Source organism: Aplysia californica, unplaced genomic scaffold (genome assembly GCF_000002075.1).
Source record: "Aplysia californica isolate F4 #8 unplaced genomic scaffold, AplCal3.0 scaffold00332, whole genome shotgun sequence".
Classification (NCBI taxonomy): Eukaryota; Metazoa; Mollusca; class Gastropoda; order Aplysiida; family Aplysiidae; genus Aplysia; species Aplysia californica.
Genome location: NW_004797602.1, coordinates 371387 through 384480, shown reverse-complemented (window position 1 = coordinate 384480; position 13094 = coordinate 371387). Strand labels below are relative to the sequence as shown.

The following is a 13094-nucleotide window of genomic DNA, read 5'->3' as shown; positions in this document are numbered from 1 at the left end:
AACACACACACACACACACACACACACACACACACACACACACACACACACACACACACACATTCATTATGTATGCGATGCGAGTTGGCTGAGTTGTCCTCGGAACTTAAAAAAATTAATTATAGTTGATTATATTTCTTTTATTCTGCGAAAGTATGACAAGCCGTCATAGCACAGCTGACCTTTGACCTCGCAGTGTTTGCGTCGAAACAGGGTCCAAAGTAAGTTGTTACATTGTCTTGTCTGCTATTTCTGCTTTATAAGTGCTTTATCAAAGTCCATTTCCATGATAGGGAGTCTGTTGGACTATTCTGATACATGCTGAACGAGTATTATAAATTTGACGAAATGCAGTGTCGAGACGGTACAAAGTTGCTAATCAGTTTGTTAGACGTCTTGACAAAAAAAGCTAAGATGGAACTGTAAACTGTTATAGAATTTGACCGCCAGCCTGTTCCGTGGCCTACTTGCTTACTTTTTGTAATCAGTAGGCTACTGCAGTAGTAGATTCTAGATCTAGATATCTAGAATTAGATCTAGGCTCTAGATCTAAATCTAAATCTCTAGATCTACTTAATAAGTGATTGATGGCTGGATTTAGTATTTTAGTGTGCATCATCTTCTGACTAGCACTCATACGTGCATATTATAAGTGTACACTTCACTAACTTTTAATATGATACTGAAACGGAGAATAACATAGATCTAGATCTAGATCTAGACTTCTAGTAGATCTATAAGAAAGGCATTAATTTGCAACTACTAGGTCTAGACTTGAGCGGACTCTAAAACCAGAAGACTTGAAAGGGTCCCTTGAAAGTGAAATTAGTGTGTCTACTAATCCCCTTCTCTCTCTCTCTCTTTCTTCTGGCGCTGTGGCATCATAAACAGTCAGTGATGCCGACAGCAAGCAGGAACTCAACACTTGCCTGGGGGTCCTTAAAAAGTGCTGAAAGTGGGCCACTGAAATGTACCCAGCAGACGGGTTCTGGCACGATAGTTGGCGGGACATCTCAGGAACACATGGTCCATATTATAGTTGCGTCTTCCTCCTTGCAGGCTCGACAGGACGGATCTGGGTTGTATGCTTGCGCAATTTTGTGGAGATATGATTTTAGCTTGGGCAATTTTCCACCAGTTCTCTTTTGGGAGAGAAGGCGGCGGTCTTTTCGTCTGAGCGAGGCCTCAAGCTGGTATGATGGCAGCTGAGCAAACTGCAGTTTATTGGGCTTTGCCTCTTTCTTCCGCTTTGCGCGGGTCGACCGGTTGATGATGGCTTTTGCTGTCAAGAAATCGATTGGCGTGTCTATCTGGGTAAGGGCTGTTGCTTCTTTGGCGATGCTGTCAACTTCCTCGTTCCCAGCCAGTCCAGCGTGGCCTGGAATTCTCTGTAAGTGGATGGAACATTCGGAGTGTTGACAGAGGGTGTGCAGATGCTGCCAGATTGAGTACACCACCTTTTCCAATTGGTTAGTAGGGCCGTATGAGAGGCGCATGACTGCTGACCTGGAATCAGTGTAATACATGGATGCGTACACTGTTCGAAAGGCTGTCTGCTGCTGTACGTAGTGAAATGAGCTTGCCCAGTGCTGTGTCGAGAGCTACTAGCTTGGCCCTGTAGCTGGAACAATACCGGCCCGCGGGTACACGTTGGTCGAGTTCACTTTCACCGGTCTTGATCAGTATTCCACTGCCTCCATACTCGGTACCGTGTTTAGATGAACTGTCAGTCCAGAATTCTACATCGGGCAGGGGGAGCGATCGAAAGGTAGCCTTTGCTGTTGCTTTCCTGACAGCTGGTTCATTAGCACGCTTGCAGTCGACGACAAGATCGGTGCTAAAAGTCGCGTTGCATGATTCAGCCTTCCACGGTTGTGTGGGGGGTAAAACAACCAGCTCCTCACATGGGTACGTATCCAGTTCGGCTACAAGGTTCTGTGCATGCTTTCTCCAGTTTGACTTGCCTGTCCGTGTGGGCACTGATTTTGTTGCAGAGGTTCTGTGTCAGTTCGTTGCAGGCAGACGCATGGACTTCTCGAGTGAAATAGCAGTCAAGGCATCAGCTCTATGCCTTTCCTTAGTGATAGAATGTCTGCTTCGATGAGGAGGCTGTCCGCACGAGTATCCTTTGGGCAGCCTGTGATGATTCTTGCTGCTTCCTTCTGCTTTCTTTCCAGTTTCTGCAGGTTGGAGGGTTTGACAAAAGGCATGTAGGCAGAGGCACAATAGTCGATAGCTGACTGACAAGTAGTATAATATATTGGCTGTATGCATTCCCTTGAGGCACCCCAGGTGGTGCCTGTAAGGGCTTTCAATGGTCGAAGTCTGCTTGACAGTTTTAGCTCAAGGTTTTGGATGTGTGCATTGGAGGATAGAGTAGGATCAAGTGTGACCCCAAGTAAGGTGGGGTTGGAGTTGAAAGTGTTGGGGGGAGCCTTTGAGCGAGAGTGCTGGTTTTTGCTTGGCCACGTGAGTGCTGGTGGTGAAGAGGGTGCACTCTGTTTTCTCCATACTGATCTCCATCTTGTTTTGCTTAGCCCACTGCTCAAGTGAGTTTATGGCAGCTTGGACACTGTTTTCAGCCTGATTTATGTCTTTGTAGGTGGCGTATATAGTATAGTCATCTGCATAGAGTCCCGTCTTCACGGTTTCAGGCTTTAATATCATCAATGAAGACAAGGAACAGGGTGGGGGACAGGACGCTGCCCTGCTCGAAACGGCGAACCTGCTTGTTGCGTTGCCGTGCTCGATGCAGGCGTATCTGTCCCTGAGGAACGAACCTATCCATTGGGTGATGTGGCTGGGAGTAGATTTCTCAATCATCTTCTCTATTAACCTCGTGCCCCATACCTTGTCGAAGACTCACGAGAAGTCCACGAGCCCTAGCACAGTTCATTGCTTTTTGGGACGAGCCTCGAACCCGTCTGAGATGTGTTGCGTTAGGCACAGGACTTGGTCTTCAGTAGACCTTAACTTGTGAAAGCCCGATTGATTGTTGCTCAGCAAGTTGTTGCTCTCCTGAAAGTACATCAGGTGGGACTTGACGGGGGTCTCCATCAGCTTAGCAAGGCAGCTGGTGAGACTGATGGGGCGGTAGGACCCAATCTTGTCTGCAGGCTTATTCTTCTTGGGTATTGGTATGATTTTTGGCATGTCACCAGCTGTTTGGGACAATGACCATTTCCCATGAAAGGTTGAAAAGATGGAGCAGGGCAGAGGTTGCGATGGGTCTGAGGTGCTTGATCATCTCATTGGTTACACCATCAAGCCCGGGAGATCTGCCGTTTTTCAGCTTTCCTATACAAACTGTCAGTTCAGCCATGGTGAGGAGAGAATCATAGCCTGTGTTCTGGTCAATAGGAAGAAGTTTAAGCTTTTCATTAAGCTGGTAGTGCCGACATTTGTCTGCCTTGTTGAGTTTTAGGTGGCTGACTGAGGCGTATTCACGGCAAAAGGCTTCAGCCTTGCTTCTATCCCATTTTGGGGTTTTATTGTTTTCTGTGAGTGCACTGCCAGTGGAGGGGTTTTTCTTGCCTGAGATGGCATTTATGACCTAGAAGACTTGTTGAGGGTCAGTCGAGAGGGACATCTCTGAAGTAAAGTTGCGCTTCATCTCGTTTAGGCGGGATGTGGTTCTTTTAGACGCCTCCTGGTAGTTTTCAACATCTTCTCGTGTTTTGGTTGCCATGGCTTTTTTCCTTAATTGCACTTTTTCTTCTATCAGTTTGTCCACTTCTTCATTCCAGAAGGGTTTAGTAAGTTTACGAGCGCCCTTAGGGATACTTTGTTTGGCTTCTTTTAAAATGGCCTCCGTTAGGCACGCGTTTAATTTTGTGGCCCAAAATAGGGCACTTTTACGGTAGTTCCAGCCCACCCTATTTTGGCCTTTTTTATTCGAAATTCACAAAATTGAGCTCGGTTTACTATTCGAGTAGATCTAGACTCTATATCTAGGTAAAAATACAAGATAGAGGTTTGTCAAAATAACATAATTAAACACTACACCTAGGCCTAGTGTTGTTTAATTGCAATGTTAAGTGCGTCTGGGAAATTGACTGGCGGACACTGTCGCCATTTTTGTTTTGGTCGGAAGTGGAAGTACAATGTGGCCAACCATTCTTTGATAACATTATTGCCAAGTTGGAAAGTGAACTATGTTCCATACTGTTGTGCAAAAAAGTGTTTAGTTCAAGTAATTTTCGTTCATTATAGAATCTAGTACTAAAAGAGTAATAATGGAGATTCATATGTTGAAATCTCTGCAAATATTCGATCTAGGCCGATATCAGGCCTAATTAAATTTTAACTCGATTATATTAGGCCTATCCGAAACAGGAAAAGGCGAATAATAATTAGGGGTTAGAAACTACCGAAAAAGTGCCAAAAATTGACACTCGGTTCAAGTTTGTAGATTCTCTATTAGTTCCTTACTCTTATAATTATTTAAAGTATAACATGCCTTACTTTTATTATTTTATAATTATAAATTGTAAAAAGATCACCATGTAGCTTGATGTATCTATTTCCATAGGGCTCGAATTTTTGAATAAGTAACTCATTTTATCTGCACGCTTAACTCTACAGGCCTACGTACTATACTGGCATACTCATTTCCTGGCTAATAAGACTTCAAGAATGACCAGGGCCAAAGCATCACACTATTTTAAATTTCATTTTTTTGAGCCTATTGTTATTAATGTTGCTTTTTTATCTTTCTTTTTAAAATGAAAAAATTGATCTCACTGAATTGGGTGTGAAATATCCTTACTTTACCTTCACTTAGGTTGCTTTTATCTACCCCTTTTAAGATTTTAATTACTTTTTGAAAAACATTCAGTTGCTATAATGCAATTTATGCACGTGCACATTGAATAGCTACTTACTGGTCGTTGCTGTCCTTGGATTGAGGATGTTGAGGTGCGGTGTGATGGCTGGCAATATTTAAGCGAAAAATGTGGAGAAGAAATTCCACACGTTTCACCTTATTTGCTAGGCTTTGTAAACAGTAATAGGCCTGATGCTTTTTATTGATTACCTGTTCTCGCTGTACCAAATTGTGGTTTGTTGTAAAAATCTAAGCTTTAAAACTTAACAGAAACTTAAACACACAGGTTGGTAATCAATCATTTCTCATAAGTAATTTATTCTACGATTGAACCTGTTCAAATGGCCACCTGTCTAAGACAATCACCTGTACGACCAATCACATCCCATTTCTTCCTTGTTTAAAAAATATATAATATCACAGTTCAATATGTCTCCCTGTCTAAGACAACCACTTTTATCCTCAACAGTAGCTGGTCATATTGCTTAATTTTCTCTGTCTTAGAAAAGGTTACTTCTGCTTGCCTTACTAACTTGTGGTTCGTTAATCTGAACTTTAAAACTTAACAAAAACTTTTGGAGCATAGGTAATCAATAATTTCACATACACTAATTTATACTATATTTAATTGGGTTTTGCTTTAGGTTCCCCTGACGAAATCACTCACAGAATGTTGAAAGCATTCAGAGCTATGAGTCGCTACAAGGTTGACCACAGGGCTATGCCTGCCCTGGCCACAGTGAGATGTTCTTCCAGTGACTCGTCGTCTCCGAAACCCAAAGCTGTGATATTTGACATGGGAGGAGTTGTAGTGCCCTCTCCGTTCCAGTTATTCAAAGGTAGAGCAGTCATTCTTTACACTTAAGACTGATTTCATTTTTATTGCGCATCCATGTTCTATAACATGCTCAATGCACTTTTACAACTCTATTATTACCCCAGCAGACCTACTCAGAAACATTCATGGTCCCCCGGGAAACGTACAGCTGATTAAGCGCTCGAATACTAACCAGCTGACTTCCTTTATGTGTTTATTGAATCTGTACTTTAAGTTTTGCATAGTTTGGCCTTGCAGTTATTAAATATATTAATGACTGTCTTACTTGCAGTTGACACCAGATATATATAATATCTACGCTTTCTCTCGCCGGATCATGCCAAATGCAAATATGTTGTTCAATTGTGACTGAGTGATGATGACAATGTGGCTTTCTATGGTGCCTCAAATGAATTGATAATGGTTCTGATGTTCATTTCTACAAAAGTGTTACGGTAGTAGTCAGACATGATTTGCTTTCTTTATATTTCTTGAATTGTTTCTTGTTCCGGTTATCCTCAAGTTGTCCTTTGTTTTGCTGTTTTAGCACTACATTTGACCCTTATGATGTACTTAATAAACTTTTATATCTGGAGGTGTCATCTTTAGCTCAGAGGTTGACTTGTAATGACCCGCCATCATCTATGATCCCTAGCTGCTCTTGTGTATTTTGACATAATATTAAGGCCAGTCCATGTCACGATGTTATCACTGTCACTGCACTTTAGTAGTTGTCCATCGTTAGCCCAGGTGCCCTGTATCTTGCCTTTGAGTTTTTTCTTCATAACATGGTCTAGTGGCATTTCATATGACAAAGGTATTGTATTTTTCTACTTTTCATTTTGTTCTATCAGGGTTTGTCGTGCGATTTACAGTGGCTCAACTGTTTACTCCCACACTTGCAGGAAACCACAGACTGCAGTTTTCTTCTTCATGATGTTGTTATGTAGGAGCAAAGTTTGCAATATCAGACATGTTGAGGGGGAATGTGCCCATGAGATTGTGTGTTATGTGGCAAGGATTCTGACGAAAACAACTCTCAGATTTTTCTCATTTTCACTTTTTTAAAATAAAAATTATGTGTCTTCTTATGAATGTTATAGACCTATAACATATATTGGGAATTGTTTCACAGATTTTGAAAAAAGTACAGGCCTCAGTAGCGGAACTGTGTCTAAATTCATTGTTGCTGGTGGCATGGATGGGGCTTGGTCACAGCTGGAAAGTGGAAAACTGACACTGTCAGAGTTTTCTGATATCTTCAGCCGAGAGCTATCCAAAGAGGTAAGCACTCGTGTTATTGCCTATACTCTGAACCTGTCCATAATGGTCACTCTAAATCACAGAGAAAAGTAACCATCATAGACAAGTGGCCGCCATGGACAGGAACTGTGTTGTAGTCATTTACTGACAAAGCCAACTGTTTAAAATCTGAAATTTGAGTATCTTTCTATTTCATTTCCGTCAAAATTGTTATCAATCATAAGAGCTTCGTTGCACTGAATGAAATTTTTCACACTCTGAGAACAGGGTGGCAGAAAACTTTTGTAGCAGGTGACCCTTATAAGCAGGTTTTGAGGGTGACTTGTCATGAAAATGACTGACCGTGGTTGCATTGATCTGGTCAAAATTATAGGGAACAGTAGCTTGTAGTACAATTGACTGCTGTATAGAGGTGACCACTAAGACAGGTTTGGTTGTACTTTGAGCCATGCAAAACACCAGTCTTCAAGACGAACAAGATGAAACAAAGAAAAATGTTACAGTTCATGTTAAGTAGGGGTCACTAAGTACGGCCTGCTGACCAAATCCGATCTGTAAGGTAAATTCATCGGGTCCACTGCTATGCCACTATTCTGGGGAAGAAAAAACTTGGAAGATGTGTGTGCAGTATGCTCAGGACTGGACTTAGGCTCCAAAATAACTCAATCATCTCGTTGTACTCTACTGTGCTCCTTAAATATTCTCCTTTTTAGACTTCATAACTTCTAGCTTACTCTTTCTTGGTTTTAATGTGACAAATCTTTCATTTAACACATTTCTTCGGCAAATGGGATCATCATCCTTTCGTCCCTGGTCATCCACTCACATTATAATTACTGAGATTTAGAATTCTTGTCTATTTCATATAGTGATGGTACTTAACATTTTTATTGTTGTCACCTCCAAGAATTCAAACTATGAACCCTTTACCTCTGACAGAAATCAAGTTGCGTCAATATTTTATTATATCCACAGCGATAAATTTCCAGCATCATACATACAGAGTCTGTTTTGAAACAAAACTTTTTTGCAGACACTTAAAGGTTGCATTTGACTTATGTTTTGAGATAAAGGGTTTGAGGTCATATCGACAGCTAGGTACAAGACTCTGACAAATGCAAAATAACATTTGGTGGAGTTTTGCTTCTAGCCATCAATGTACTTTTTCTCATCTGATTTTCAACTTTGTAATACCGAAGGTTGGAAAAGAAATCGACACCAGTCTTCTCATTGCGTGGATGAGCAAATCTGAGGAGGGCCACGCCTTCCCTGTTATGGTGAATGCTGTCAGGGGTGTCAAAGCACATGGCATGAAGACGGCTTTACTGACCAACAACTGGTTTGTCGACGAGCTGAAAACAAAGACACTGCTACCTGTGGATCAGTCACTCTTCGATGTGGTAAGAGAAAAACAGCTGAACCAGCTCTAACGGCCACCTGGTCAAGACAATCACTTGTACAAATGACCATTTGCCACCCCCCTGGTGGTTTTTTAGGTGACAGGTGATATTATGACACTGTTTAAGACCTCCACCTGACCAAGACAATCACTATTCTCCTTGACACAGAGTGGCCATCTTGGACAAATTCAGCTGTAGGTTTTTCTTAATGACTTGGAAGAGAAGGGGGGGAAAAGTTATTTTTTCAAATGTTTTAATGTGTTTTTCTTATCCTGATTTAATGCTCACAAGGAAATGGAGAAACTTGGAATGAACCCAGCTGAAGCCCATTATTAAACCGGAAATATATGAAAGTTAATGTGAGTCAGTGGTTGAATTTGGAAACACTTCTTTACATAAAGCTTGCCATATTTTTCTTAATGAAGTAACATGAAAGTTTTTCAAAGTTTGTTTCACAGGCAAATTTAATGAAATCATGTAAAACAAATTGACATTGATGAAGCTATCACAAAAACACATTTTATTGAAGTTATATAATCAATGGTATGGGTTGCATGTGTTCGAGAAACATTTGATAGAAATTCAGATTTTTAATGATGAAAAAAGCCAGAAAAGTTGTTTTGGGTACAATTTTTTAAAAGAATGAAACAGTTTTTCTCTTGCTCCGAAAATTTTTTGCTTTGTGTGTTTAGAACATGAACAGCCTACAGGCAATTTGCTATCATCAGTAAGCAAACTCTCTTTCTCTGTGTCTCTTTCTCTCCTGCCCTCCCTGTCTTCTCTTTTTCCTTAAAAGCCATGCAGTCCATGCATACAAATGGACTCAAATACATGCACATAACACTTGCACATATGTATGTATTTACCCTCATGAATATACATGCTCATCTACACACGGACGCTTTATGCATTCATTTTTTTTTTCTCTCAGGTTGTACAGTCCTGTGTTCTTGGCTATCGCAAACCTCATACGAACATGTACAGCCGATGTGTACAGGAACTACATGTCAATGCCAATGAGGCAGTCTTTTTAGACGATTTGGGACACAACCTCAAGCCAGCTCAGGCTATGGGGATGCACACAATCAAGGTCAGCTTTTGTTGAAGTTTAACGGTGCAGCCCGACTCAGAATAAGTCACCCCCTGGCGCAGTGCCACTGACTGTAGTGTCTTTAGGCCATTCCCAAAGGGGGGACCTTTATCGTTCAAGCACTGTTGAATTGTAAATGGGCTGATTCATGTCACGCTCATAACTGTGCCTGTTCTACAACAGGGAACTGCTGCTTTTTCTTTCTTAATCCTTACTATTGTCATTTTCTTCTACTTCTTTTGTATATTTGTCACTCTCTTGTGACCTGCTATTTCCAGGGTGCCTTGATAGTCGAAGTAGACCTTGTGCTGTTGAAGCTAGAGAGGTGAGCAGAATAAGTCTGATTCCCTGTTGACACCCACCCCTTGGCATCATATGACCTTATGCAGTTGCGAGCACCGTAAAACCCTCTACTATAAAAAAAAAAAATCAGAATAAGTACAAGCATCTGTGATATGGTTATATAAGGCTCTTACCCATTGCCTTTAAGAGCAGTGAGTTTGATTCCCATATTGAGAAATATTTTATTAATGAATGTCTGTGTTTCTCCTGGGATTTCTCTTGCACATGGTGAATGTCACAATGAGTGTAGCGTTTAAACTTGTTTTGACATGTAATACCTTTTGACATGGAAATGTGGGTGGTTGACGGGTGCTCTGGTGTGGTTTTCTTCTTCTTTCCTATCAAACATCTATCGTCCTTATCTCCCCTTCTTCGTTTTCATATTTGCTACTCTCTTGTAACCCCTCTAATCTTTTGGCGCTCATATGACCTTATGCAGTTGCGAGCGCCGTAAAACCTCTACTAAAAACTAAACTGACTTGGAAATTCAGAAGAAATCATGGCAAGAGAACGAAATGGAAGGGGATTTAATGAAGTAATGAGAGAGAGAGAGGGGGAGAGGGAGAGAGAGAGAGAGAGAGAGAGAGACATGGGGTAAAGGAGTAAAGGCGGAAGCAAGAGAAGGGTATAGAGACTGTCAGTAAGAAATAGATGATTGAATGATTGAGAGAGTGTGTGTGTGTGTGTTTGTGTGTGTGTGTGTGTGTGTGTGTGTGAGAGAGAGGGAGAGAGAGAGAGAGAGAGAGAGAGAGAGAGAGAGAGAGAGAGAAATGTAAATGAAAGATTTCACTTGATGCCCAATGGTTGGTTGTGCATAACGTACACAGGCTCATGGAATGAAACAGTGAGCAGGGATGCCATTTTTTCCGGTGGGTGGGGGGTGTTAGGTTATTTTCATTATTTTCTTAGAAATTGGGTAAGAAATACAGTTATTATTCTCAGCAATTGCTGTTTGTTTAATCCCATATTAGTTGTGTCTATTAACTGCCTTTTTATCTGCAAATACAAATTCATAAATTTTCTGTTATTTTCACGTAATCCCAGTGTTGACAGGTGCTCTGGTATGATTTGCTCCTTTTTTCATATCAGACATCTATCATCCTTATCTCTCCTTCTTTTTTGTACTCTCTTGTAATACCTCTAATTTTTGGCACTTATATGATCTAAGTGTTGTTGCAAGTGCTTTAAAAAACTTTTTAACACAACAAAAAAGCAAAAAAAATCCCTGAGTAAGTGTTCAGGAAACTTCATGTAAATGTGTGCCTACTAGGATGTGTCCTTCAGCATGACTGGTTAGCCCTGCCTCATAGGTGGCCGCTGGTCACTTGACTAAGATGACAAATAATTATATGAATGTACTATCGAACCAGCCCTAACAGCCACCCGTCCAAGACAATCACCTGTACAAATTATAATAATAATGATAACATTTAACATTTATATAGCGCATTTCCAATAAAGTAGCTCAATGCGCTTTACTTTGGAATACCCATTTTCAAAACCTTTCTTACAACTTCCTTTCTTCTCATACAATATTTATGCATGCGCGCGCACACACACACACACACACACACACACACACACACACACACACACACACACGCACACACACACACACACACGCACACACACACACACACACATACACACACAGACTATTTTCATTCAGACATAGACACAGAACAGCTATATTTTTTTTTACACTAAAAGCTTATGAAGGATAGGCTTGCAGGAACAGAAAATGCGTTAAATGTCTTTTGAAGCTATCATGTGTTCTTGTTTGTCTTAGTTCCATGGGTAATCTGTTCCACATAAATGGACCAAGATATGAGAAAGATCTCTCACCATATGATTTGTATGATTTTACGGGTGTCACAAGTAGGGTGTTATCGTTTGATGATCTTTGGTTTCTCCTTGGCTTATATACAGATACGTTCTTATAGATAAAAAGGAGCAGTTTTATTTACACGTTTGAAACACATGACTCAGATTTTGAATATTATTCTTTCTTTTACAGGGAGCCAATGTAGTTCTTTATTAGTGGAGTGACATGGTCTCGTTTTTTAGATCTTGCTATCAGTCTAGCTGCATTGTTTTGAATGATTTGTAAACAATTCAAATATTTGTTGTTCAGAACTGCTAGGAGTGAGTTACAATAGTCTAATCTAGATAGGATAAGAGATGCTACCAATGTTTTTGTGGTCTCTTCGTTTAAGTACTTTCGAACTAGGCCTATCCTTCTCAACTGAAAATAAAGGGATTTGGACGGAGATCCTACAAACGAACAAATTGATAAGTGGTGGTCAATATATGCACTGAGATTCTTGACAACTTCTTTACTAGATGTCATATGCCCATATAAATCAAGTTGACATTTTCCAGATCTTTATTTAATTGTGGATTATTTATAAGAACGATGTCTGTCTTTTCTTCATTTAGTTTCAATTTGTTTACTGTCATCCACTTTTTAATTTCATAAAAACATTGTTTAGTGATAGAAATCATGTTTGGCAGATCTTGAATGGTGCCATTAACATACATTTGGGAATCATCGGCATAAAAATGATAATTCAATCCATGATTTTGTAAAATGCTTGCTAAGGGCTGTGCATATAGCGTAAAGAGCACTGGTCCAAGAACGGACCCTTGTGGAACTCCATAATCGAGTCTGACCTGCTTTGAAAAGCTATTTTTAATTTGCTCTGATTCAACTCTTTCTCGTAAATATAACTAAACCATGAAAGCACAGTACCTGAAAAGCCAAATGAGCGCTCAAGCCTTGTGAGTAAAATAAAATGGTCAATTGTGTCAAAAGCTGCAGACAGATCTAAAAGAGTTAAAAGACAGATGTTTTTGCTATCAACGGAATCCAATAAATCAGACGTTACTTATTTTGAAAAGCGCCGTTTCGGTACTATGATGAGTTTTATAGGCAGATTGGTAAATTTCCTCAATACCATTTTTTTTCATGTGAGCCAAAACTTGACTTAAAACAATCTTCTCTAGAATTTTTTAGACAAATTGCAAATTCGAAACTGGTTGATAGTTTTTTAATTCATTTTTCAGGCTTTTTCAATAAAGGTTTTACAATAGCTTGTTTGAAAGTATTTGGTACAGTGCCTGTGGCAAGTGACATATTCACTATCTGAGTAATGTGAGGTAGTACAATATCAATACAGGTTTTGAGTACATGAGCAGGCATTGGGTCAAGGTCGCATGTTTTTATGGTTGACCCATTAATACAATTTAAAATATCACTATTTGTAACTGGACTAAAAGAATCTAATATTTGTCCAGTAAATTCTGAAAATTCCAAATTTCCATTTGGCTCTAGGTCGAGAGAAGAGCGTATGGTAT

The 13094-nt window shown here is 40.2% G+C and overlaps 1 protein-coding gene across 3 annotated transcripts in view; it reads left to right on the top strand.

Moving 5' to 3' along the window:
- The first annotated feature begins 185 nt into the window (after positions 1-185).
- Positions 186-13094, top strand: part of LOC101855271 (acyl-CoA dehydrogenase family member 10) — a 43157-nt gene continuing 30248 nt past the window's right edge. Inside the window, exons 1-5 of one of the 3 annotated variants that reach the window (XM_013084966.1) lie at positions 186-221; positions 5470-5664; positions 6778-6926; positions 8105-8305; positions 9237-9395. In XM_013084966.1, coding sequence (XP_012940420.1) covers positions 5496-5664; positions 6778-6926; positions 8105-8305; positions 9237-9395 — 678 coding nt within the window. In that variant the 5' untranslated portion in view covers positions 186-221; positions 5470-5495. Of the gene's footprint in view, positions 222-248; positions 365-5469; positions 5665-6777; positions 6927-8104; positions 8306-9236; positions 9396-13094 lie in introns of those variants that run through there. The other 2 variants (XM_005102613.3, XM_005102612.3) reach the window with 2 other exon arrangements.